Here is a 27097-nt window from a genome sequence, read left to right as displayed (position 1 = left end):
TTCAGTTGCTGTTTCCTACTCCAGGACAGCCAATGCAAAGCTCTGTTTCTACTTCGTTTCGTTGAGTGGCTGTGGCTGTGTCATTTCGAATCGCTTCCTTTGAAACTGCAAATGGTAGCTCTGGTTCCAACTTGCAACACTTGAGACAAATAAAATCCATTAATTCAACGTAGTTAATTTGACAAGATGTTTAATTTTCTCAACAAACACTTAAAATCACAATATTGCAGCAGCGATTAACAAAACTTTGCAGCTTTGAATGATTGCGTAATGCAATTGGTACCTGCTCACGTAGTAATCCATTCTGCTTCATCAGGCTACTCTCCTAATTCAAGTTAAATATAGTAATCGTCGTACAAAAATTATCACTTGGAAAGAAAAAAAAAAGAAAGAAGGAAAGAAAGAAAAGTATTATAATCTACCTCCTTTTGAAAATGTACAACCTGCTGCTCTAGTATTTGATTCTGGAAACGAAGCATAGAAAATAACTAAATTAGTAATGAATTAATATATAAAGTACAACTAAATTCAGCAAGATCTTTCCTGCCTTGCTCTTATAGCAATTATCAAACGGCCCACAAAGGTTTCAGGAATTTCCAATCATGTACCATACTTTACATTTTAGGAAAGGGTGCATGTTCTTCCGCCTATTGCAGCCCCAATTAAAGCAAAAAAAACGTCTGATTTTGGCTCGATTTAGTTTTGGATGAAATTGTCTTTAATTTGAGGCTGCTATGAGTAGTGCATGATCTGGGAATTCCCAAAACTAAGTGCACAATTTGGTAAATTGCCGTTGCTCTTATGTTGCACAAGTTGTCTGCTATCTTGGTTTTAATGAATTGATTTATGAAGAACAAGTAAATTCAGCAATATCTTGCCTGTCTTGCTCTTATGCTGCGCAAGCTGTTTTCTATCGTGGTCTCCAGTTCATGTAGTTCCTCCAAACAACATGATTCCAAATTTTCACCTAAGATCTTCCTGTAGCATACAGTTAGTCTCAAGTTCTTAAACTCCACAAGTCTTCTTTTCAGTAAGAAAATATTGCGATTATCAAAAGCTAAGAGAAGGATGTGAGCACTAGCACTGTAAACAAACCGTTTATGTGCTTCAAGATGTTCAATCTTCTGCGACGTATTTGCCACCTCATACCTACATGGGTTCAGCAAGGACAATAAATTTTAGACGTAACATGTTAGTGTCTATGCAATGAAAAACTAATTTGATCATTAAAATCTAGATGACATTTAACTTTAGGGGCCTATATTAGAAGTGAAACCCACATGAACTTCAATGTCTTATTTGTCTAATCTGCATCTTAAAGTACATGTCTAAACACATGTACTTTAAGATGGTCAATAATAAGAAAGACTGACTTTAACCAAGGAAAAGCTCGCACGGATTTAAATAATTTTAGCTAATAGTTGAAAACTACAAGAGGCATCTTGGTGTAATGGTAAAGTTACTGTCGTGTGACCTAACAGTTATATGTTCGATTCTCGGAAACAACCTCTTACAAAGTAAGATAAGACTATGTACAATAGATCCTTCCCCGAGACCAGCATTAGTGCCCGTTAGTTGAAAACTACTACAAAGATAAGGTAGAGATCTATCTAGCCATACAAGGCATTATGTACAACTAAATTTTCTTAATATATCTCTATCAGATGGAAAAATATGTAAGGGCCGACAATAATTCTTCTTCTTTTATCAAGCTAGGATCTCTATTATTTGATTTGAACATAACAAAAAAGTATTCTAAAGTGCGTAAAAATTTATTGCTCTCCTCTTATATTCTTAGTCCATAATCGATTTTAACTTTATGGAGATTGGGTAGCTACATGGAGGTTAGAAGACAAGCAATAATCAGTATATAACTTAGTGAAACTTAAGAAGTACAAATTATTTCAAAGAGGACAAGCTTAAATGGAGATTAGATAGCTATATATCTTCTACAATAGATAGCTATATATAGCTATGTGCCTTAAAATTCACTTAATGCATGATTGGCATTCTCAGTGGATTTTTTGAGTCATTGCCAATACTTGGAACAAATTGCTTAACAATGATAATGCATAATTCATAATTTTAAAAATAGTTAGTGTTTATGTCATAGCACTTACATATAACTCCTGAATCTTTATGTCGCTAGATTAGGCACCAGCCAACTTAGTCATAATGGTAGAAAAAGAGAATAAAAAATAATCTAATCTTCTTAAGACATAGGAAATTTTTATAAGTACCGTGAAAGTTTTTTTTTTTTCTATTACCTTTTTGTTAATCACACATGTAAAGATTTCAACCAAACCAAGCCAATTTCCACCCCGAAGTAAACTTATTTTAATAAGAAACTAGACAATTGGATCACTAGATAAAAAAAAATATATTTAAAAGAATACTTTTATGATAACCATTCAAATTTTTTTTTTGTCCCAAATTGTATGCATAAAATTTTGCAAATATTTTTCAAAATAAAAAATTCATTATCTAAATCAGTCAATCTAAATCAATCTGTTAGTGAAAATTGTCTTTACATGTTCATTTTATTTAACTGGATATTTTTAGTGCATGATTAAGACATTTTTATACAAGCAAAAACTAGATGAAGGAAATAAAACTTTAACATGAATATATTGTAAATGAGTAGATATTTTATCTAACTTAATTTATATATTATGCAAATATTAATTAAAATGTAAGCTTATAGTTGAAAATTTGCGAACCTTATTATCATGTTCTATGGAGTTGCTCGTTTTATTACTTTGTTTTGCATGTGTCCTATAACGCTCAATCGTATCTTGTATGCTGCAAAATGAGCAAACAACAAAATCATGTGTGTTAGATAGTCAAGATATTTAGAATAATAGATTAATGATGAGAAATGTTTCACTTGTATCACAAAGATAACAATAAATAATTCTTATTAATTTTGTAGATGTAAAACTTTTTAGACCAATGTATTGATGCACATCGTATGAGTTACTTATGCCATTATCGATTTTCATTGCCAAATGTAACTAATAAGAATTATATTTATCTATGTTATGTGATTTAATGAAAATTATCCTTAAACTTCCAATACATTCTTTAATATATCGTTATGTACCAAAATTCTTTAATCTATTACCAACTTTGTAGAAGCCTACATCTTCACTTTGGAGGTAACTACCAAGGTTAGTTGAGCTCAAAAAGCACTAATTTATCAAGTTGGCTTCTCCCTAAAACGATAATTACAACAACACAAAAGTTGTGGGCAAATAAACTTGTGAGGATCCTAGAGGAAGATAGATAGTACAATTCAATCCTCTTCTAATTATAGCGATAAGATAATTTCATAGAATATTTTCTCTGTACATTATTTTTACTAGAGATCAGAGACCGATCTTCAACAAGGTTGTCCTGGACTCTAGCCTAGCCCAAAATTTCTTTTATTACCTAGTTTTTTTACTTAGCCCACTAAAGCCCACTTCTTCCACACCCAAATCCAGCCCACCTCTAATTTATGGAACATGAAGACAAAATATTTTCTTTGTACATCTCTTTGGCTTTCAGACAATGCAAGTGTATCGCGAAATAGGATATGTTAAAAGAAGGAAAATATAAAATAAAAGCTAGCCGAGATTATGAGAAAAAATGAAAATGAAAACAAATGCACTACTAACTAAAGATAGTAGAGCACATCTCATTCTCCAGCATGTCTTATTATTTTCCTTGAATCCTTATAGCGAGCACACTAATAAATAATCACTTGAAGGCTTATCAAGATTACCAATAAGGTATTTCAACCTCTTAACCTCTTCTGAAAACTTGCAGAAAATGGTAAGAGATAAGGAAAAATCAGTATTGAATCAAATAGGAAAAAATTAGCTATAAAAGTTGGTAAAAGGAATTCAATTATGAAGACTAGTAAAAGAAAATAGCAAAAAATTGACAATGAAGTTCAAGAAAAAAAAATAAATTGCAAATGTGAGACTAGAAAAAGGAATCCAACTGTGAAGGCTAATAAAAGAAAATGAAAAAAAAAATACAATGAAGGCAAATAGAAATCTAACTATGAAGGTTGGTAAAATTAAAGGAAATAAGCTATTTTGCTTCTCCCTAAAGGACTGACTCCTTTTACAGGATTCAACCCGTGAGGACATGGTTCCTCCCTCTTGAATATTTCCTCTACTATAGTAGAGATTATCCTCTCAATTTGCTCTGTCATCTCCGAAAACTCCGTTGTCTCCTAGGCAACCGACGGCTGGTGGTCACTAGTTAAAAGTTCTTATCCTCACGATTACTTTCATCTAGATTTTCCATCTCAATGTCTTAGCCCAAAGCTCCCACAGACGATGCCAATTGTTGATGTTATCAAAAAAATTTAGCAATGTCAATTCCTTGAAACTAAGAAGCGAAAGTCAGGGGTCACAAATTCAGCTATCACGACGATCTTGCAGGGGCCTCCATGCCCTCTATTTAAAGGTGTCCTAAATCTTATCCCCATTGAGGTCTAGATTCTTTGCCGCCAAGAACAGATATGAGCCATTCCTTATCTCAGAGAAATCTTATCCTACCTCTATTGATGGTGGAGACCCATTCTCCTAGGATATAGGGCGAGACGCTTTCTCGCAATGGACCTAGGTTGGACTTTGTTCAAGAAGAGAGAGGTGTGACATAGGCTACGACCCAATGAAGGGAGCTGAGACACGCCGGCCTAGACCCATGATGTCAATACCTCAAAAGCTAAGACCTAGCTACGTGACTCGAGCTGAGATTTTTGGGGTCGAGGACTTTGGAGTTGAAACCTCTAGCACTAAGACCACTAGTGCTGAGACCTCAAGTGTCGGGCCTACACGGGCTAAGTTCTATCGGGCTGAGGTCTATGTGGCCCCAAATTAGTCATGACTAACTGTCTCTCTCCTTCTACTGTAGAATGAGCATCACTTTCCCTTCGGATCAAATATATTTGGTAGAGTTTTAAGTTAGGTTTTTACCAATGTTGTTGATGTTTGTGTGGAGTTTGTAGGGACTAGGTAGCATGAATATGAAGTTTGTAGAACTTGTGACTCAAATATGATTGAGTTGTGATGTTGACTTAACACGATCAAGTTAGGTTCAACTCAAGGCTTAAGAGCTTCGTAAGATTTTGGAGAACAATGATATGAGACATCTAAGGGTCAATAGGACAAGGCGATTAGAACTAGTTCAACAACTTTGATAGGAGTTGCAAGAGATAGGTGAAGGATGGAATGTGGAGTAGGATGTAGGCTCGTCATTCAAGAGACTGTGGGCTTGACATAAAGTGAACTAGATGATAGAAAATTGTGACAACCGAAAGGCAATGAGCTACAAGAAATGTGTGACTTGTAATTTTGATTTCATGATTTTGGATAGGATAGGCTTGATTGAGAGAGACTTCAATAGGGGAACATGAATTTGTAGTCATAGCAAGCATAAGCTTAATCTTTATTTTAATCTACTAGGATCTTTAGTCGACTATTTGAATTAACTAATGTGACTTTTAGACAAGATAAGTTAATAGTATCAAGTAGTTGAGTTGACTATTATGAATATTAGTTGATTGAACATAGTTGACTCAGCTGGATCCTTGTGGATTCAACTAAAGATAGAAGTTATTAACAATTAAATTTATCTAACATAGTCAATTAGATGCATACTAAGTTGAGTAAAATGTAATCAGTCTACTAGATACAAGACCTAGTCGACTGAAAACTAGTCATTCGATGCTAAGATTATCTTATCTAGATATCAATCAAATGTTTGAAAAATTGAATCGACTAATTTCACCCACAAGTTATCTGAATGAGCTATCTTATCCTCTATTTAAATGCACACTTGTTACTATAAATAGTAACAAGGGGACTTCCAATTCACAACTCCAATAAGTATTCACTTTTTTATGGTTATTGTAAGGTTTTTGGTGCTCGCTCTAAGTAATATTTTTTCTATGCTTATTTTTTATTTATAAAAAGATACTTTGTACCAAGTTTTTCCACCTCTATCAAAAGAGTCTTTGCATAATGGGAATATCAAATTAAGCACTATTCATCCTCTAATCTAATATTCATCACAATAGTTGTCTAAGAAATTCATCATAGACTTCTTTTAAGTGAATGAAAACCATATGTAAATCCTTTTTTTTCATCAATTATTTTATTTAATAAACAGTGTTTATGGTTGATCTTCCATGCATAAAATAAATTGATTCATAGAAATATTTATTTCATCTATTATTCTCATCTATAAAACTCTTTTAGAGTTATGTAGTTAGTCATTAATTTGATTCCTCAATAATTAGAATAGCATTGTGATGACTTATATTAATTGTGAAGATATATTATTATAATCCATAACACTTTATTTTTTCAATAATTTATATTATATTAATTTACTTAACTATATTAGTACAAATTAATTAATGATGCAGTCTTACATAAATGTAATGCAATGATACGAAACTTGCAGAGCCTTTTAGTTAATTATTCTAACAATTATTAGTGAAAGTAATATTTGGTAGACCAATAGCACCATATTATCAAATGAAATTTGAATGATTCTACAAGATACTTATGCAAATAAAACTACATATATGTTAATAAGATGACTATGGGGAAGAGTTGAAAATTGAATAAAATAGAAATCAAGGTGAAAAGAAACTTAATTTAATTTTTGAAAAGTTGAATATATGGAAGAAAGAGATGATATCTATCCTTTGGAGAAGATGAGATTAAAGAGACATACAACTTGATGGAAGTTGACAAATGTTACTATTTCCAAGATGTTTACATGAAGGATAATAGAATAGACAAGTGAGCACTTCAAAAAAAATTGAAAAAAGGTTGGTGCATACAAATTGTTAAGTTATTGGGAGCTAGAGTTATTATGTTATTAAAGTTATATGTTGTAGTTTAGTTACATATTATCTACTTTAGACATTGAATGATGCTTGATTCTTATATAAATGGTGTTAGGCTTATGTTTAAACAGCAACAAACAACAACAATTTAATGCTTCATTTCTCTCAACTTGGTATTAAAGCAAACTCTCCTAGATTGGAGTTTCTATATTCAATCACCTTAGACTGAATTCACAAGTTTGATATTATGGTGTAGCTTCCCCTTCCTCAGTCGTTGACAAACTCGAACTTTGTTTCTCCTCTTATGCACATCTCTCCACTCCCTCTACCATCATAAATTTTTTTTTTTTGTTCCCACGGAATGCCCAGTTGGTTAGAGAGTGACTGATTTACTACAATGGGACAAAGGATCAATTTTCGGCGGTTGGCGCATGCTCTCGGAGAAAAAAATCCCTCCCAGCCCCTAGCCAACTTGATGGTTGGCTATAAGCTTACTCCGTAATTTACCTCCCTTCATGTAACTTGAGATAGTGGCGCCTGAGATGGGCATAATCATCTTTTGCTATAATAAAATTTATTTTTCTACCTATTTTTAGCTTATAGTCATTGTTTGCAACATTCCTTGACAAACCTACTTCACTGAATTAATTAAACAACTGCCAACAACAACTGATCTCTTTGTCAAATCATAAGTCATTGCTTCTCCTTCGACCATCCACACATGGTCCTTTTTAATCACTTATTTTATGTTCATGGATTAATCTACAATTAATTACCAATTTTCATTTTCAACATTCATTCTCTATCTCAATCAAATGGTCAATAATTAACTCTCAAAGTATTTCTTGTTGGATTTATTCTCTTAAGGTGGGCTTAATTGTAATTTGCATAAATGAATAAGATCTGAACTCGTTAAAATGATCTAACTTATGTTTATTGGATTTTGAGTTATTAGATCCGGGTTTAATGCGTAGAATCTTTTAGCTCGATCTGTTATCATCTATGAGCTGATAATAGATCGGAGTGTTTATATAAAGGAGATGCCCCCAAGGTTAGGGCATCTTGACATCTTCCTTTGTTCCCTATTAACGAAAGTTTGCGGCGGCATCACCCTAATTCTCTTGGAAGGTCCCTCCTATTGCTTTCATCTTCTTCCACATGGATTGCTCAGACGACACTAAAGGACAAGGACTATTACTCTTCAATCAGGTTCCTTGTCATTGGTTTATACTTTTACGTTGTTATGCCATGTTTTTCGATTAAACTAGATCTTCATGTATTGGATTATTTTTTTTGTACGAATTCCTTTTGTTCCTATAATTCATGCAGTTAGGAGAAACAAATTCCTTTCAATTGGTATTAGAGTCAAGACTCTGTTTCTTTGATTTCATCGCAATACTGTTTATTTTTCATCGATCTTTGTTTACATGCTAGATTAGACTTTGCTAGTATATGATTGTTGAAAATATTATGTAAGAAAACCTAAGAAAGGCTTGTTTTCCAAGTTTTTCGTAATTGTCATGAAAAACATGAAGAACAGTGGTGACCCGGTGCTATCTTTGGGAAGAACAGCCTTGTTTAACCTAATTTTAGATTAAATCATAATGGTTTAATTGATTAGCTTGGTGGGTCAATCGATTACTAAGTCTAAAATTACGAATAAAATCGAGCTGAATTAATTACCCAATCAATTCAGTTGATACCAATTGATTGGTAAATTTCTCCAATCGATTAGCATAATTGGATCGAATATGGGATCAATTTTAATTGATTAGGTCAATCGATTCGATACTACCAATCGATTGGTAATTTTTGGCAATAGATTAATAGCTTAAAATCGCAAGAAATCGATTGCAATCAATTAGCCTAATCGATTGATACTATCAATCGATTAGGAATTTTATCCAATCAATTAAGAGAAGAAAATCGCAATAAAATTGATTGATGATATCAATCGATTGTGAATTTTTCCAATCGATTATAGCCTTAAACTCACGACAGGATCAATTATCAATCGATTAGAACTTTTTCTAATCAATTAAAAGCTTTAAAGAATCAATTATCGATTGATTCGATTTGTTTCTAAACGATTAACACTTCTATGTGAAAAAGCAGAGAACTTCTTCAAGGGTGGGTTCCACTCATCCATGTTTTAAGACCTCTTAAAGGGTGCGTCCCACTTATGAAAGAAGGTTTTTGATCGATTAAGGTAATTGATTGGTGAGAATCAATCGATTGATATGAAGTCTCAATCAATTGATGAGTTAAATATTGAACTCAAAAGATTTTGTGATCGATTAGCCTAATCGATTAGTTTGCACCAATCGATTGACACTAATCATCAATCAATTAATGATCCTGAAACTAGCCAAATTGATTAGTTTGCACCAATCGATTGACACTCATCATTAATCAATTGATGATCTTGAAATCACATACAATAGGCTTTCGAATCGATTAGGGTAATCAATTAGGTTAAACCAATCGATTGCCATATGGTATCAATCGATTTATAAGCCTAATTTTTGTACTGTTAAGATTGATTAAGTGATTATCTGTTTAATTAAAGTTCCTAGGGTTTCTTGGGTCTATCTACACACATGCAATTAAATTGAACTAATGTGTCAGCTTAAAGGAAGACACTTTAGGTAGGTTAGTACATTTTATACTGGTAGACGTATATCTATGCTAAAAGTAATTGACCCAAAGAAAAATTACTTTTATTCTAGATATATATTTAAGGCAGCTTACAACTATAGAACATAATTTATTTTGTTCAGATAAGCACAAAATATGTTAGCCCAAAGGAAGACATATTACGTGGCAGATTAAAGTTGTTGTAAGGTATGAACCAAATTATAACTCATATAAAGTGTCAAATTATGTGCATAATGGATTGACCCAAAGAAAGACTTATTATGTAGTTAATTAAAATTTGAATTATATTAGAGAGTACCGCTAACAAATTATATTTTAGTCCTCAGAGTAAAATATAATATTGTATTTGGTATCTCATAAATAACCCATATATGCATTTAAAATTTTATTTGCATAATTTTATTTATGTTATTGGCTTTAATTAAATCGTGAACATATATAATCTACACTTTTAATTTCAGTACAATCTGTTAATGTCAATATTAATAACATCCTCATACTAATTGGTTTAAATTTTCTGAGTGGAAAGAATATGTGATTGTCATCTTAAGCTACATGGATTTGCACTATGCATTAAGGCATGATCACCCTGTACCCCTTATTAGTGCTAACCATGGTTTGAAATGTCGTTCTGTGCTGCCTGGCATGGACGATTTTTACCGTTCCGCCGGTCGGCTGAAATCGGTACAGGAGGCGTCCCCGTCTCGGTAGCGCCGAAGGAGACGCGGGACGCCTCCGTTGGCGCCGGAGGAGATGCGGGGCGCCTCCGACGGCGTCCCGCGACACCTTCGGCACCGAAGACGGCGTGTGCGATGCCTTCTGCAGCGCCGAAGGCGTCGTGTGCGGTGCCTTCTGCTTCATCGAAAGCGTCCGACAGGGTCACAGACACTTCCGTCGACCCTCCGGCATCGCCAGAGGCGTCTGGTGACCCTTCCGACGTCTCCGAACGCCTCCCACGGGATCACCCGCGATCTCGCATACACAGGTACACGATTTTTTTTTTCTATTTTTAATAATTATTTATTTTATTTAATTAATTTAAACAATTCCCAAGGATGTGTGATATTTCGAAAAAGCTTTTATAAATCCTAATTAAATTATCCTAATAAAATATATAAAAAATATATTTAAAATTAAAATAAATTTTATTAATTAATATTCTAAAAAAATAATATTTTAAATTTCATTTAAAAATTTTAAAAAAATATATAATAATTCTTATTTATATTCTAATATATTTTTTATTATTTTAAATTTCATTTAAATTTTAAAAAAAATTCTAATTTTTTTTTTAAAAATTATAATAAATTATATTTATATTCTGATATTTTTTTTTTTATATTTTTTACTTGATATTTTTTACTATTTAAAATATATATTATTTAATTAATAGTTAATTAAATGAATAAATAGTTAATTTATATAATTATTATTAATATAAAGTAATATCTTGTATTAATTTATATACTTATTATTATTATTATTATTATTATTATTATAGATACTTCCATTTTAATTTGAATTATTGCTATATCAATTCTATTTAAATAAAATTATTTTTTCTAACAATATTAAATTATTCAATAATTGAGAACTTATAATAAATCAATATACAACTTATTTTTATATACACAATAAACATATTTATCTTATAATTACTATAGATAAATAAAAAATACCGAAACTGTATTGGCACGGCACGATACGATATTGAAACCCTATCGTTCCGGTCTGAGACCACAACTTCGGCATGGGTTGAAATTTTAAACCTTGGTGCTAACACTATAGAGCTGAGGGTAAAATTTGGAAAGTGGGAGCGGTCGAACCATATGTTTCTAACTATCATGAGGTTTTCCATTCTGGTACCAATTAAAGGCTCAATAACTGAGGGAGAGGATGCTAAGAGTTTTCTTAGCCAATTAACAAACCGTCTCATGGCAAACGAAAAGGTCAAGACTACCACACTTCTTTCGAGGTTGGTAACTATGTGGTATAACGACAAAGAAAATATCAGGGAGTACATTTTGAAGATGTCCAATATCGCCACAAGTCTGAAATCACTTAAACTCGATATGTCTAAGTTTATGTTAGTGTATCTCACGGTTCACTACTTTTAAGATATCTTATAATATTAAAAAAAAAAAAAGTGGACATTGAATGAACTTATAGCCCAGTGCGTGCAAGAGGAGGAGAGACTGAGGTGTGAGACACTTGAAAGTGCTCACTTAGCATCTAGTTCCCAAGATTTGAACAAGAAAAGAAAGAGGATCAATAAAGAAAAAAAGAAAGCAAACTGCATATTCTAGGGGGCATGGTCATAAGGAGCAAAAGAAACAGGATAAGAAGTCCACTTATTTCTTCTGCAAGAAGAAAGGTTATATGAAAAGACTGCCCCAAGTACGCTAACTAGCGTATAAAGAAAGGTAAATTTCTCACTCTTGTTAGTTCAAAAGTTAATTTGGCTATTGTACCCACTAACACTTGGTGGATAGATACTGGTGTTACTATTTATATAAGTATGCAAGGTTGTCTCAGGAGCTGACTTCCGCTTAATGATGAAAGATACATTTATACGGAGAATGGAAAGAAGGCTAAAGTTGAATCTATTGGTGTTTTTAGGCTTTATTTAGGAGCTAATATCTTTCTGAATTAAAAAAAAATATATTTATTGTACAATATTTTTGATAAAAATTTAATTTTAATTTTTTATTTGGACAAATCAGGTTATTCTTGTTCATTTAGAAATGAAATTTTTAGTATTTTCTTTAATTCAGTGTTGGTTGACAATGGTTCCTTGGTTAATAAGTTTTATAAATTAAACATTATAACTCTATGGTTGACAACGTAATTATACATAGTATAGGTACGAAACATAAATTGACTAGCGAGAACTAGGACATATATACAAACAACGCCTATAAAGGTTAATGTAACATGGAATTCTTGATTCTCTTGACATGTCAGATTTTGATGTTTGTATAGAACATGCCAAGGGGAAAATAACTAACAAAAGGAATAAGAGAGCAAACTGATATAGTGACGTATTAGAACTAATACATACGAATATTTATAGACCATTCCTTGAGGCATCATAAAATGATTAAACATATTTTATTAGATTCATAGACGACTACCCTCGATTCTGCTATTTGCACCTATTCATGAGAAGTCACAATCATTAGACATGTTAAAAATTTTCAAAGTCTGAAGTTGAAAATCAACTAGGTAAGAAAATTAAAGTCATCTGATCTGACCATGGAGGTGAATATTACGATTGATATGATGGATAAAGTGATCAACGTCTAGGACCTTTTGTGAACTACCTTGCTGAGTGTGAAATTGTGCCTTAATATACCATGCTTGGTACACCTAGTCAGAATGGTATAGTTGAGCATCACAATCGAATCCTAAAAGATATGGTGAGAAGTATGTTGGCCTGCACTTCTCTACCGAAGTCTTTATGGGGTGAGACACTCAAGACTGTAATTTACCGACTCAATAAGTATCTAGTAAGACGGTAACTAAAACCTCATTCGAGATGTGGACAGATAGATAAGCTATCATTAGACATTTACACGTTTGGAGTTGTTCAATTGAGGCTAAGCCTTATAGGCCTAACGAAAGAAAACTCCACTTAAGAACAGTTAGATGCACTTTTATAGGCTAATCTGAGAAATCAAGGAGGTATAAATTTTATAATCCCTCTAAGAGATCCTTCTTCAAAATAGGAAACATCAAATTCATTGAGGACAATGGGAGTAATAAAATCAGGGAAGTATCTTTTGAGGAAAGTGTTGGCGATTCTCCTTTGGTCACTACTAGTGTGATAAATAGTGGTATGATTACCATACCACACATTATGGAAATTATACATCTAGCGAGTGTAGTGAACTAAAATAATTCTATGACATCTCCAATGCAATTGGAGGAGTCTACCACTGAAATTGAGGTATTTTCTCATATTAATGAGCAAGTACCTCAATCACCTCAAACACAAGTGTCATTAAGGTGATCCATGAGGGAACAGAGAACCACGACTTCTTGTGATTATATTTATTTCCAAGTGTTGGTGCAATATCCCTCAGGTCAAGGTTGACCTGGTTAACCAAGCTGAGTCTTGGTTTAGGTTTAGATGTTTGACAATAAGATACTGATTGAAGAAGAGTCAAGTAGGTCAAGGGAGTGACCGGATACTTGACTGGGAAGTCCTAGTGAGTGAAGCTAGGCAGATGGAAAGTCCTAGTGAGTGAAGCTAGGCAGATGGGAAGTCCTAGTGAGTGAAGCTAGGCAGATGGGAAGTCCTAGTGAGTGAAGCTAGGCAGATGGAAAACCCTAGTGAGTGAAGCTAGGTGAAAGTCCTGGTGAGTGAAGCCAGGCAAGGAAGGAAATCCAGATGGATCAAGGATGATCGGACATCTGGTGTTGGGAAGTCCAAGTAGGTCAATGGAGTGACCGGATACTTGGCACGAGTAAAAACAAGTGGGTCAAAGGGATTGACCGGACACTTGGTGGGGAGTCTGGCAGGTCAAGGAGTGACGATACGACATGATGTACCAACAGGTCGAGGTTGACCGGATGTTGGTTAGGGAGGTTTGGGACTTGGTTTTGGGCAAAACCAAGTCGGATCGATCCGTGGATCGATCCATTCTTCAATGAGGATCGATCCACGGATCGATCCGTGGATCGATCCGAGGCCGAGCATTAGCTGACGACGCCCTGGATCGCGTGGATCGATCCGTGGATCGATCGGAGCTTCTGATTCGCGCTCTAGATCGATCCGTGGATCGATCCAAAGCCTCCCCGATCGATTGAACATTGAATCGATCGGGATCCGACCGTTGCGTCGTGTTTAAAGCCGCAGGCGAGCGTGGTCTTCGGCATCTCTTTACGAGCTCTTCTCAGATTCATTCCAGCTCCTCCACAGCTCGCTACAAGCACGTGATCGCCGGTTCTTGAAGGTTCGTGGGGGCTTGCCAGGTCAAGAGGCGGATCTATTGCAAGAGGAAGAAGTTAGGGTTAGGGTTTTTATTGCACATCTTGTAAGCTTTTGCTTAACTTGTATTTCCCTTTCTTCTTCTTGTATTGAGAGTGTTGTAGGGCTTCTCCGCCTTTGGTAGTTACCATAAAGGAGTGTTATTCATAGTGGAGGGTGTGTGCGTTGGTGTGGATCCTTGGATTAGTCACCTCTTGTGAGGTGGATACAAGTAAAATCCTAGTGTTAGCGTTGTGTTTGTTTCTGTATTTTCCGCTGCCATCCAAGAAGAAACAAGCAACGCCAAGCAACGAGCGAACGCGACGAGCTATTCACCCCCTCTAGCTACTTTTGGTCCTAACAAGTGGTATCAGAGCGAGGCCGCTCTTCACCGGAATCATCGCCGGAAGGGTCAAGCATATCAAGACAAGCTAGAGGGTGAAGAAGTTGGAGCAAATTCTTCAAGTTCAAGATTTTATCAAGCTCAACTTCAAGATGCAATTCCAAGATGGACTTGGATTTGACACAAGGGTGGCTCCACCATACACATCCACAAGCTTCGATTCTTGGAAATCAAGAATCGAAACCTTTCTTATGATGGAGATAGAGCAATGGTTTGCTCTAATGGAAGGTTTCGAAGCTCCAACAAACTCCAAGGGCAAGCTTCTCAAGAAAAGCAAATGGAGCTCGGAGAAAATCCAAAGGTGCGAGGCCAATGACAAAGTGACCAAGCTATTGGTCAATTTATTGCCAAGCACCATCCTTTGCAAAATTGGAGAATTTGAAGATGCAAAGGACTTATGGAGCAAATTGGCCAAGCTTCATGAAGAGATCCCCTCCACTGTACAAGAGCAAGAAGAATCCAGAGAGGGTGACTCTTTGGAGCAAGACCAAGAGGAGGATTCCGAGGTTGAGAGATGTTCAACCTCCGAAGAAGAAATCCAAGAAGAAGCTTCATCCTCAAGGGAATGCAACGAAGGGAACAAGGAGGGAGCATACTCCTTGTTTCATATTCAAGATGATGAAGCCTCCACCTCTAGGATTGAGGGGGAGCAATCCTTGGTGACACCGGATCAAGAAGAAGAAGAAGCTTCTACATCCGGGTCAAGAGAAGAAGAGGAGGAAGAAGCTTCTACCTCCACAAGTCAAGAAAAATCAAATGGAGGAGAATCAAGGTCCGATCAAGAGGAAGCTTCTACCTCCGGATCCAAAGAAAAAGATGCCACTCCTACAAGCAAAGGTATAAATATTTCAATTAATAATAAAAATCATATTATATGCTTTGAATGTAGGGAACATGGGCACTACAAGAGCAAGTGCCCTAAATTAGCCAAGAAGAAGGGCCAAGTGGCACAAAAGGGCAAGGTGAAGCCCAAGGAGACCATCCCCAACACAAAGAAGAGCAAGGAGCATATTATATGTTTCTCTTGCAATCAAAAGGGGCATTATCGTAGTCAATGCCCCAAGGGGAAGAAGAGGGTCAAGGCTCAAGGAGGCACTAGTCAAGAGGGAGCCTCCAAGGTAAAGAAGAAGGTAACATTTATTGAGCCTACTCCTTTATATTATGGTAAAAAGCATGATAGGTCTAACTTTTATCATTTTAATGCAATTTACCATAAGAATAAAAAGCATGAGGGCTTTAAGGAAAAGCATGTGGCCCTACATGCTAAGACTATCACTCCTAGGGTTAGGAATGTAGGTAAAAGTCTAGGCAATAACTCTAAGGATTTTAGATACAAGCCTAGAAACCAAAATGCTCATGGACTTAATGAAAAACCAAATTCTAAGGATTTAATGATAGAAAATCAAGTCTTGAGATCAAGACTTGATAAATTGGAAAAGACCCTAAAAAGGATGGAAAATATCCTAAAAGGGCAAAATGAGCAAAACCTAGGGCTAGGAAAGTCAAAGCCATCAAATAGCCATAGAGGTTTGGGATACAAACCAAAGGCTAAGAAGGATGTGCCTAGTTATCATAGGGTTCCATATAGTTATGGAACAAACCCTAGGTTTAGTGGTCAAGTCAAGAATACTAGGGAAGTCATCCCTAAGAGTATTTTTGCAACCAAAGTGACTAAGACTTCTAAGAAGTCTAAGAAAGTCACTAACAAGGTCACAAGGGAGGCTATCCCTAGGGTTGACATAGAAAATGTGACCAAGGCTTCTAAGAAGCCCAACAAGGTCACTAGGAAGGTATCTAGGGAAGTTATCCCTAGTGAGTACCTAGAGCATCCAAGGAGCACCAATAGGTGTTGGGTTCCTAGGAGCATCTTCTCTACCCCATAAATGGGTTAGAGAGTGTCAACTCCAATTAGAAGGGTAGTTAACCCAACTTTGAGGAAATTGACACTCAAGGAGCATTTTCAAGGTTTTTGTTAACCTTTGAAAATGAAATGGAACTATTATTTACTCCTTGAAAGAGTAAAATGTGCCTAGTGGTGAAAATTTGATTTTAATCTTAAAAGGCATATATTGGGAAATTCATAAGAGCTACCAAGTTGGGATTTTGGTATGTTCTTAGGAAATTTAAGGCAATCCGGGCCTTAATTTTAAAAGTGCTACTCTTGTGGAAAAATGAAATATGCCAACATTTGAGGAATATGCTTAATTTCAATTGGCATAAATTAATCAAGGGAATTAGAAATGCCAATTTAGGTTTTGGCGTTTTCTTGACGCACTTAAGGGCAATCTAGTTTTAAGTTGTAAGTTTAGCTAAGGTTTTAAGGATACTTAGATAGTTAATCTAGGTATATTTTATTTACGCTAAATCTTGCCATGATTGTTTGCCCATCATATGCCATGACATCATGTCTACTTTTGCATTCATGACTTATTATGAAAAATATAAAAATACCATGTCATGACATTCATACATCATGTAGTTATAGGATATTTTCTTTTGAAAATTATTTCCTTTTGATGTATGCCATAACATTATCATGCATTAGTTTAATTCCTTGTAATTAAGGACAAAAGGCATTTAACAACACTTATTAACAAGTGACATCCTAGGTGGGTGTCTAATATCTCCAAAATGCCTAGATAGTATGCATGATCCCTAGATTAGGGCAAAACCAATCTCTACATCTCACAAAGACCTATAAGATGACTTGTATGTGTTTTAGTGCACATTAGATACAAGTGAGATGTTAGGATGATGAACAAAACTCAAGATGTTGATTTAGTGCATTCTTTTGAGTTTTAGTTTCATCAAAACACATAGATATGTGTTTTCCCATCATTGGGAAAGCTAATGTACAAGTCATGTGCATTAAGCCCAAGGAATATGGTGGGATATTGGTTTGAAAAAGTTTTCAAAATGATTTTGGAAAACCTTGGTGAAGGCTATCTTTTGATAGTAATCACCATTGAATAGTTAGACACAAACTTGAAGAAAACACTAAAGTTTTTGCAAGTTTTCAAGTTTGTGTCAATCTTTGAAAATATGATGTATTTTCATAGAAAACTATTTTCCTTGATAATATGCCCTAAACATTGTCTACACAAACTTCATAATTTTGGATTTTGTAGAATTTTCTAGGGGTTTCAAGTTGACTGAAATGGAATTTCAGCAACTATCGAGCTCCGATCGATCCATGGATCGATTGAGTTCTGAATCGATCCATGGATCGATTCGGAAGGCAAATCACGCGAGCAGTAGCTCGCTGGATCGATCAGCCGATCGATCCAGATCTGAATCGATCAGTGGATCGATTCAGAAAGGTTCAATCGATTGGAACCCAACTCCAATCGATCCAAATTGCTGATTTTGGCTGGGAAAGCTTGATTTCAGCACTTTGAACCTACTTTAGTCTAGGTAACCATTCCAAACCCTTAAAATACATTTGTATACATAAAAAGGGTGTTTTCGTGTTGAAAACAAGGATGGAATGGTTAAGGAAGACCTCATTGAAGTTTAGGTTGAGGTTTGTTTCAAATTTTGAACAGTTGAACCTCAAAACTTCTAAATCTGGGTTTCCTAAAGGTTTAGGGATTCCAAGTCATTGTTGGTGCAATGACAGAAGTTACCACCATGTCTTTAGGGGGAGGGACTCTTTAAAGGCATGAAAATTATTTTTCATGAACCTTGGAAGGTGGTTAACCTTTTTTAAAGAAAATGCTCATGGACGAGTTTTTGAACTTGAAATGGGGAGTGGATATCCTCATTAATTTAAGTGGAAACTCAAGTGGTTAGAAAATGCTCAAGGTTGGGTATCTGTCTACATTGAGGGTGAAGTTAAGGATAAATGAAGGGTATGAGACCTTCATTGTCGTGTTGATCACAACGAGTGATGTTGTGAACAACGATGAGCAACTCTTCAGGGGGAGAGTTGTCAACAAATGGATTTGTTGATGTATACCCAAAATTGGAGCATCGGCTGATGTGTGTCCAAAGATGGGTTGATGTGTTTTATTAGTAGGGGATTGATGTGTACCAATAGGGGGAGAATGAAAGGAAGTAAGGTAGGTTTTCATTACCTAGAGGGAGTTTGCCCTCTTAGGGGGAGAATGAAAAGCTTAACTTATGTGTTCATTACCTAGTGGCATGAAGAAGGAGGCTATAGGATTAGCCTAACTTACATGTGGGATTGTAAGTGTTATAGTGGTATTGTCAAACATCAAAAAGGGGGAGATTGTTGGTGCAATATCCCTCAGGTCAAGGACCAAGCTGAGTCTTGGTTTGAGTTTAGATGTTTGACAATAAGATCTTGATTGAAGAAGAGTCAAGTAGGTCAAGGGAGTGACCGGATACTTGACTGGGAAGTCCTAGTGAGTGAAGCTAGGCGGATGGGAAGTCCTAGTGAGTGAAGCTAGGCGGATGGGAAGTCCTAGTGAGTGAAGCTAGGCGGATGGAAAACCCTAGTGAGTGAAGCTGGGTGAAAGTCCCGGTGAGTGAAGCCAGGCAAAGGAAATCCAGATGGATCGAGGATGATCGGATATCCGGTGTTGGGAAGTCCAAGTAGGTCAAGGGGTGGACCGGATACTTGGCACGACGAGTAAAAGTCAAGTGGGTCAAAGGTTGACCGACACTTGGTCCTGGCAGGTCAAGGGATGACCGATGCGAGGCATGATGTACCAACAGGTCAAGGTTGACCGGATGTTGGTTAGGGAGGTTTGGGACTTGGTTTTGGGCAAAACTAAGTCTTGGATCGATCCGTGGATCGATCAGTGTGGATCGATCGGTGGATCGATCCGGATTCTTCCGGGACGAACCTCGGATCGATCCGTGGATCGATCTAGGTCGATCGATCGGCCGATCGATCGGGCGATCTTCGCCGCGTGATAGCGCTGGATCGATCCGTGGATCGATCCAGCGCGTTTCCAGAGCGCTCAGATCGATCCGTGGATCGATCAAGCCTCCCCGATCGAATCGATCGGGATCCGACCGTTGCGTCGGGTTTAAAGCCGCATGACGAGCGTGGTCTTCGGCATCTCTTTACGATCTTCTCGATTCATTCCGGCTCCTCCACAGCTCTCTACAAGCACGTGATCGCCGGTTCTTGAAGGTTCTTGGAGGCTTTCCAAATCAAGAGGCGGATCTATTGCAAGAGGAAGAAGTTAGGGTGAGGGTTTTTACTGCACATCTTGTAAGCTTTTGCTTAACTTGTATTTCCCTTTCTTCTTCTTGTATTGAGAGTGTTGTAGGGCTTCTCCGCCTTTGGTAGTTACCATAAAGGAGTGTTATTCATAGTGGAGGGTGTGTGCGTTGGTGTGGATCCTTGGATTAGTCACCTCTTGTGAGGTGGATACCAAGTAAAATCCTAGTGTTAGCGTTTTGTGTTTGTTTCTGTATTTTCCGCTGCACATCCAAGAAGAAACAAGCAACGCCAAGCAACGAAGCGCACCGAGCGAACGCGACGAGCTATTCACCCCCCCCCCCCTCTAGCTACTTTTGGTCCTAACACCAAGAACATGATTTTGATATAGGGTTGAAAAGTTATCTTGTATCTTTCCAAGAGATCAAACAATACTCTAACCTGAAAGGTGGATTAACGTCATACAAGAAAAGTTGAAGTTTATGACATACAATGATGTTTGGGAACTTTTCGAATTGCCTGAAGATTTTAAACCCGTTGGTTATAAATAGATATTTAAAACCAAGTGGGATTCAAGTGGCAATATCGAAAAGTATAAGGCTTATCTTGTTGCCAAGGGATACACTTAGAAGAAAGACATTGATTACAAGAAGACTGTCTCACCTGCATCGATGAAAGACTCCCTTTGGCTACTTGTACCTCATTACGATTTAGAGTTATACCAAATGGATGTAAAGACTGTGTTCTTCAATAGAGACATTGAGGAGTATATATATATATATATATATATATAATGCAATCGGAGAACTTTAAATTTTCAAATTCAAAGAACCTAGTATATAGATTAAAAAAGTTTATTTATGATTTCAAACAGGTGTCCCGTCAGTGGTACCAGAAATTTGATCAAGTGGTTGTCTCTTTTGGATTTAGATATAACCTTGCTGATCAGTTCATATATATCAAGTTCAGTGGGAGCAAGTTTATTATACTTGTTTTATATGTGGATGACATATTGCTTGCAAGCAATAATAAGGATTTGTTGTATGAAACCAAGTTATTTCTTATTTGTGAGCAATAATAATGGTCTGCTACATTAAACCAAATCATTTCTATTTGGTATTTTTGAAATAAAATATCTTGGTAAAGCATCCTTTGTTTTATGCATACAAATCTGTCGTGATCGTTCAAGAGACATTCTTAGACTTTCACAACATACCTATATTAAAAAGGTGCTTATAAAGTATGACATACAAAACTGTGCACCTGGTAACACACTTGTGTCTAAAGGTGACAAATTTAGTTTACAGCAATGTCCACATCTTGAATTTGAAATAAAAGAGATGAAACAATTTCCTTATACATTAACTGTGGGAAGTCTCATGTATGCACATATTTGTACACGACCAGATATAGTGTTTATAGTGGGGATGTTAGGAGATATATTAGTAATCTAGGACTGTCGCACTGGAAAGTAATAAAGAGAGTGATGTAGTATTTGCAAATAACTAAAAGACACATATTCACATATCAGAGGTTAGATCACCTGAAGGTAATTGGATATTTAGACTCCAATTTTACAGGATGCTTGGATAGTAGGAGGTCTACTTCATCCTATATTTTCATACTTGCTAAAGGGACTGTATCTTGGAAAAATGTCAAGTAGACGCTAGTAGCTATTTCTACTATGGAGGTAGAATTGGTAGCATGCTAAGAAGCATCTAATCACAATATTTGGTTGTAAAACTTCACATAGCATTGCAAACTATTGAGGGCATTAATAGGGCATTGAGGATTAACTGTTATAATAAAATTATAAAATAATATGCCAAGAACAACCGCAGTTCGTCAAAGTCTAAGCATATCGACATCAAGTTTCTGGCGGTTAAAGAAAGAGTTCAGAGTTATCATGTCATGGTAGAGCACATCAACACAGATTTCATGTTGGTTGATCCACTCACCAAATGCTTGGTGCCTAAGGTGTTTCATGCACATGTTGTGGATGTGGGAGTCCTTATGGAAGAAGAACTCATCTAGTTGGAGTTTGTATTTATTGCTCTATGTTAATAAAGATAAATATTTTGTTTTGATTATAGTACGTACTTAAAGTTCAAAACATTAATGGAAATTTTATTTGTTTGTTTGACTCTCTGAATAAAGTATCATGATTTACTATTGCTAGTCAATATGTAGTGTTTGTAAATATGATATGGATTCCTTTTGGAATCATAAGGCTTAGATTTTGATTTACTTTTGTAGTTTAGCATAAATATTTACAGATATGATGACCCTTGGGTCACTTTAGGACTAGTTGGAAATTGATATATATTGATCGCATTTCATGTAATTTTCATATTATACATCAGTATCTTGATCCATGTCATTAATGTCATTGGTATTGTGAGTACTGTTGGGACTTGTTATAAGCATATATAGTAGTTATTACCTCTTTAATCTTATACCAATGACGTTGATGGACTAGATTGTTTGGGGGTATTCTGTACCCATAAAGTTTGATATTAACTAAAATTATATTCGTATATAATATACACATCATATGTAACTCAAGTGGGAGATTGTTGGGTTTAATCTCTTAAGGTGGGCTTAATTGTAATTTGTATAAGTGAATACGATCCGAACCTATTAAAGTAATCTAACTTATGTTTATTAGGTTTCAGACTATTGGATGTTGGTTTAATGTGTCTATGTAAGAGAGAGCTCCCCAAGGAGTTAGGGCACCTTGGCATCCTCCTTCATTCCTCATTAACGAAGGTTTGCAGTGCTATCACCCTAATTCTCTTAGAAGGTCTCTCCTATTTCCGCTTCATCTTCTTCCACAAGGATTGCTCAAATGATGTTAAAGGACAAGGACCATGACTCTTCAATCAGGTTCCTTGTCGTTGGTTTATACTTTTACGTTGTTATGCAATATTTTTTGATGGAACTATATCTTCATGTATAGGATTGTTTTCTCAATACGAATTCCTTTTGTTCCTAGAATTCACGCGGTCAGGATAAACAAATTTCTTTTATTTCTTCCCTCATAGAGTGTACCATTAGAGTTATAATCTCGCTATATTTCAATACTTTCATTTGTTTCTCTATTATCTACTATAGCTTTGAACTTTAATTAATCTCTCTCTAACATATATGTCTTTTTGAGTAATACCAAATTTTATTCTATATTTCTCCGACTATTAAAATTCTACAAAATGATAGTTAGACCTATTATATTATATGAAGTTAAATGTTAAGATATTACTCAAACACATGAGTAGAAAATGAGAATTGTAGAGATGAGGATATTAAGGTGGATCTATGGACATACTAGGATGGACATGATAAAAAATGAGAACATTAGAGAGAAAGTCGGAGTTACATTTATTGAGGAAAAATTATGAGAGGTACTTTTAAGATAGTACAGATATTTACTTAAATGATCAATAAATGCTCCAGTTAGGAGTTAGGCGATATAAAACTATGACAAATATGCACATCAAATGAGTAAGAGGAAGACAAAAAATGACTTAATAAGCAACAGTAAAATGAGATAAAATTTATAGACGATGATATAAAAGATAAAGTTTAATGACATAGAAAGATTCATATAGCCGACCCCACCTAGTGAGATAATGCTTAGTTGTTGTAATAGTTACTCTTGTATTTCTTCGAATATTAAAATCTCTCATAAATTGTTATCCTTAAACTTCATAATCTTATGATATCAAGTCTTTCAAGGATCATCACCACTTGCACTTTTAAAGATATCTCTTAATAACCACAATGCAATCAATCCTTTGAGGATAATCAAAGGCCTCGTATCTTTATGTTGTCATTCTACTATTATCATGTCTTTGTTTTCGTCATTATTAACTATCTTAGTTTTTTTCCTTTTTGTGATTTTTTCTATTTATGTAGCAAATTGGAGATAGTAACATTGTTCCATCTTAAAAGAAGAATATTTGAATTCCTAGATTATTGAATATTAGAGTTTCAGGTTATTATAGTAATATTTATTGTGGCTATCATCGCAACCCCCACTTTAGGTATTTAAATAATAATTTAGTATTTAAATATTAATAGTAGACCATATTTTGTTCTTCTCAACCTAATAAATACAGTTTAAAAGGTTCCTAGAATTTCTACTCTTAATTCGTTCCTCTTGAAAGTATTAACAATTCTTTAACATTCTTTTAAAAACACATCACAATCAAAGGCAATTAATTGATAGCTCAAATTTATATGAAGATCTAAGGATATAAATGGAAAGAGACATAAAAGACATATGCTTATAAAGAATGATGAATTCCCTAATGGCTTTAGCAATCAAAGTAAGAATATAGTTTTCTTTTATGTTAAAACATATTCCATGATTAAGGTATTACATGACAATTTTGAAATGCTAAAATTGATAGAATGAAAATTTACAATTGATAGAATCTTACAAGAATGCTAGATTGAATGAATGACTACTGTGGATAGTTGTCCGTTGTTGAAGTCTCCACATTTGTGGAAGGTGAGTTTTGGAATTAGGACCTTGTCGACCACTCCCAAAATCATTACCAACTTGGAAGCACATACTTCCGTGGAATGAGTGATATAAGTTACAAAACACAACATATAATAATTCATGTGCTCCAACTGATGAAGTGCAGGTAAAAGAAATTCTCATGCTGATTTAAGTAATAGATAAAATATGCTTCTTTTTTTTTTATTTATCTAAATGATTTAATTGGTATTAATTGAACATGATTTAAAACTAATCAAGACAGATCATGGCAACTTACATAATTCTTATGTTGTCATAGGTGGTATGAATTTTCGCACTCATAAGCTTATACAAAGGATTTGAAAACAATGAGAAAGAAAAACTTGATTAAAGTATAACATGCTTCGCACATAGTTACTTTTTGTTAAGGCGCATTTATTTAGTAGGCAAATTCCATTTGAGTTAGTATACTTGCATTGATGTTGCAGATTCAATATATTTCGTTAATATATATTTAGTTAATTTATCTAGGTTGTCTAAATACTTATACCATAGGATCAAAATTTATGACAGGGTAATGCAATAAATAAAAGTATATCGATTTGTTGAAAGAATAAAATCCTCCATGAGTGCATAGTGCCCCTATGGTTTATTTTCTCGACATTTTATGCGTCTTTGCTAGCTTGGATCATATAAGCAAGCAAGTAGGGCAAATAACAAGGGACTCATACTTTACAAAAGAAAAACTTGCTTTGAAAGAGAATCATGTTAATATTTCTTAACCAATTGAAATTTCTCAGGCAAACAAAGATTAAGCACTGAGATGAACTCATGAATACAAACAATGAATTGCCTCCTCCGCATGTACACGGGTATCATGTACGTACCAATGTTCAAGCCTATCCAATGAAAACCTCAAACTATCCAAGGAGGGTGTGTTTATTTCTATGAAAGAAACTTGAAGAATAGACAGTGAACAAATGAAAATTTAAATAGAAAATGTCTTTTCGGATGAAAAAAAAGATGGCAAAAAAATTCAACTTAATTTATCTTTTTTTCTATCCACCCATGTAAATTCAGTTTTAATTAGAAGGGACTAATGGAATCTTACACCATTAAGTAGCACCAACTAGCAATAATCACTTGCACCAAGTTCTACAATTAATAAATATTTTCACTTGAAGAAACTAATGTATGTGTGTGTGTATATATATATATATATATATATATAGAGAGAGAGAGAGAGAGAGAGAGAGAAGTTCGAGTATAACTATGTAAATTCCCAGTTTAGCAACTTTGAGTGAGTTTTGTGTTATTGGATGTATCAAAAGCTGGCATGGGATCTATCTTAGGTATCAGACATATGTTGGTAGGCTTGACTAAAGATTGTGTCATAATATTTCATATAATTCAAAGTTGTAAGGTGAAGAAAATTGAAGTTTATGTTACTAAACAAGGCTAATATACTATAGAGGGTAAGGTGAAAAACGTTTGCACTGTCAAAAACCAATTATGGTTCCACTTAATTTAGATGGTGAGAACAAAATTTCAAGTACAAAATAAATGACCTAAGCACGGTTCTTCGCTAGAGGGTAAGTAAACGCTTTTTCTAGTTTAACAGGATCGTCCTTCAGTCAACATGCAAAATAAAACTTGTCGTTTGATCGAGCCAGACGGCTCAGACTGCAGACGCTAGCCAGTGGCGATCCGCAAAGAAACGTACAATTCAAAAATAGCATAATATTATTCCCGTTACAAAACAATCCTCACTACAAGTACCCCCCTTTGCATCCATACGGTGCGATATGACTACACGAATTATTTAACTCCCACGGTAGTACATGTAAAGCAACAGCACTTAATTATGTGTATCTCAGGAAAAAGATTAGAAGATTGTGCGTTTGCAAAATCTAACCATTACGACATAAGCATTTCAAACGAAAAGGGGAGCCGGAGCATGCCCCTTTATTATTTACTCCTCAATCAAGATTTTTTTTTCCAGACATGAAAAAAAAACTTATAATAATTATAGAACTCGAAGGCTGTTGAAAAAACCTAGGTCAAGATACAAGCCCGAACAAAAAATAATCTCGCCATTAGATCATAAAAGAAAGGAAATTAATGACTGTTGCACAAGAGCAGAAAGAGGAGAGATCGTGAGAGGGACCTGTAGCTAGCGAATTCGTAGAGCTTCCCACGAGCAGAAAAGACGATGAGGCCGATCTCGGCATCGCAGAGGACGGAGAGCTCCAAGGCCTTCTGCAGCAGACAGCCCCGACGCTTGCAAAAGGTCACCTGCCGGCTCGCCGGGTTCTCTATCTTCTTCACCTGCGTCTTCCCCCTCACCATGTCAATCTACGCACACCTGAACCCCAAATGCTAGCTATAAAACCACCGAGCAAGGTTCCGATCGATCAGCAGCCACGCGAAGAACGACAAGGACGGATTGGAGGAAGGACGTGAGGAATCGAGGCTATCAGACAGGGGATCGAGAAAAAGGAGCGGCGGAGGGTGCCTTCCAGTGACCTGGTGACGCCTCGGAGCCACACAGGCAGCCGCTGCGCCCCCACCTATTTGGCCATAAAACT

General features: G+C 35.5%; 1 protein-coding gene across 1 annotated transcript; it reads right to left on the bottom strand.

Annotated features, from left to right (window-relative positions):
* Positions 1-27097, bottom strand: LOC121981743 (MADS-box transcription factor 50-like). The gene is made up of 6 exons (XM_042534480.1): positions 26677-27097; positions 1096-1149; positions 879-978; positions 423-464; positions 284-325; positions 1-139 (listed from the first exon to the last, which is right to left on the bottom strand). Exons 1-6 carry the CDS (start codon positions 26856-26858, stop codon positions 2-4), a joined length of 558 nt encoding a protein of 185 aa, XP_042390414.1. The 5' UTR covers positions 26859-27097; the 3' UTR covers position 1.

This window comes from Zingiber officinale, chromosome 1B (genome assembly GCF_018446385.1).
Source record: "Zingiber officinale cultivar Zhangliang chromosome 1B, Zo_v1.1, whole genome shotgun sequence".
NCBI lineage: Eukaryota > Viridiplantae > Streptophyta > Magnoliopsida > Zingiberales > Zingiberaceae > Zingiber > Zingiber officinale.
The sequence above is the reverse complement of the archived record's forward strand: the minus strand, read 5'-3'. Positions and strand labels throughout refer to the sequence as shown.

What these genes read in the sequence shown, in the direction of transcription:
- LOC121981743 (XM_042534480.1), bottom strand. Translation starts at nt 26,858, where the DNA reads ATGGTGAGGGGGAAGACGCAGGTGAAGAAGATAGAGAACCCGGCGAGC. An exon ending in TTGTACATTTTCAAAAGGAG is followed by an intron (nt 326 to 422) that starts GTAGATTATAAT and finishes AACTTGAATTAG; the next exon opens with GAGAGTAGCCTGATGAAGCA. An exon ending in ATGGATTACTACGTGAGCAG is followed by an intron (nt 140 to 283) that starts GTACCAATTGCA and finishes ATTTGTCTCAAG; the next exon opens with TGTTGCAAGTTGGAACCAGA.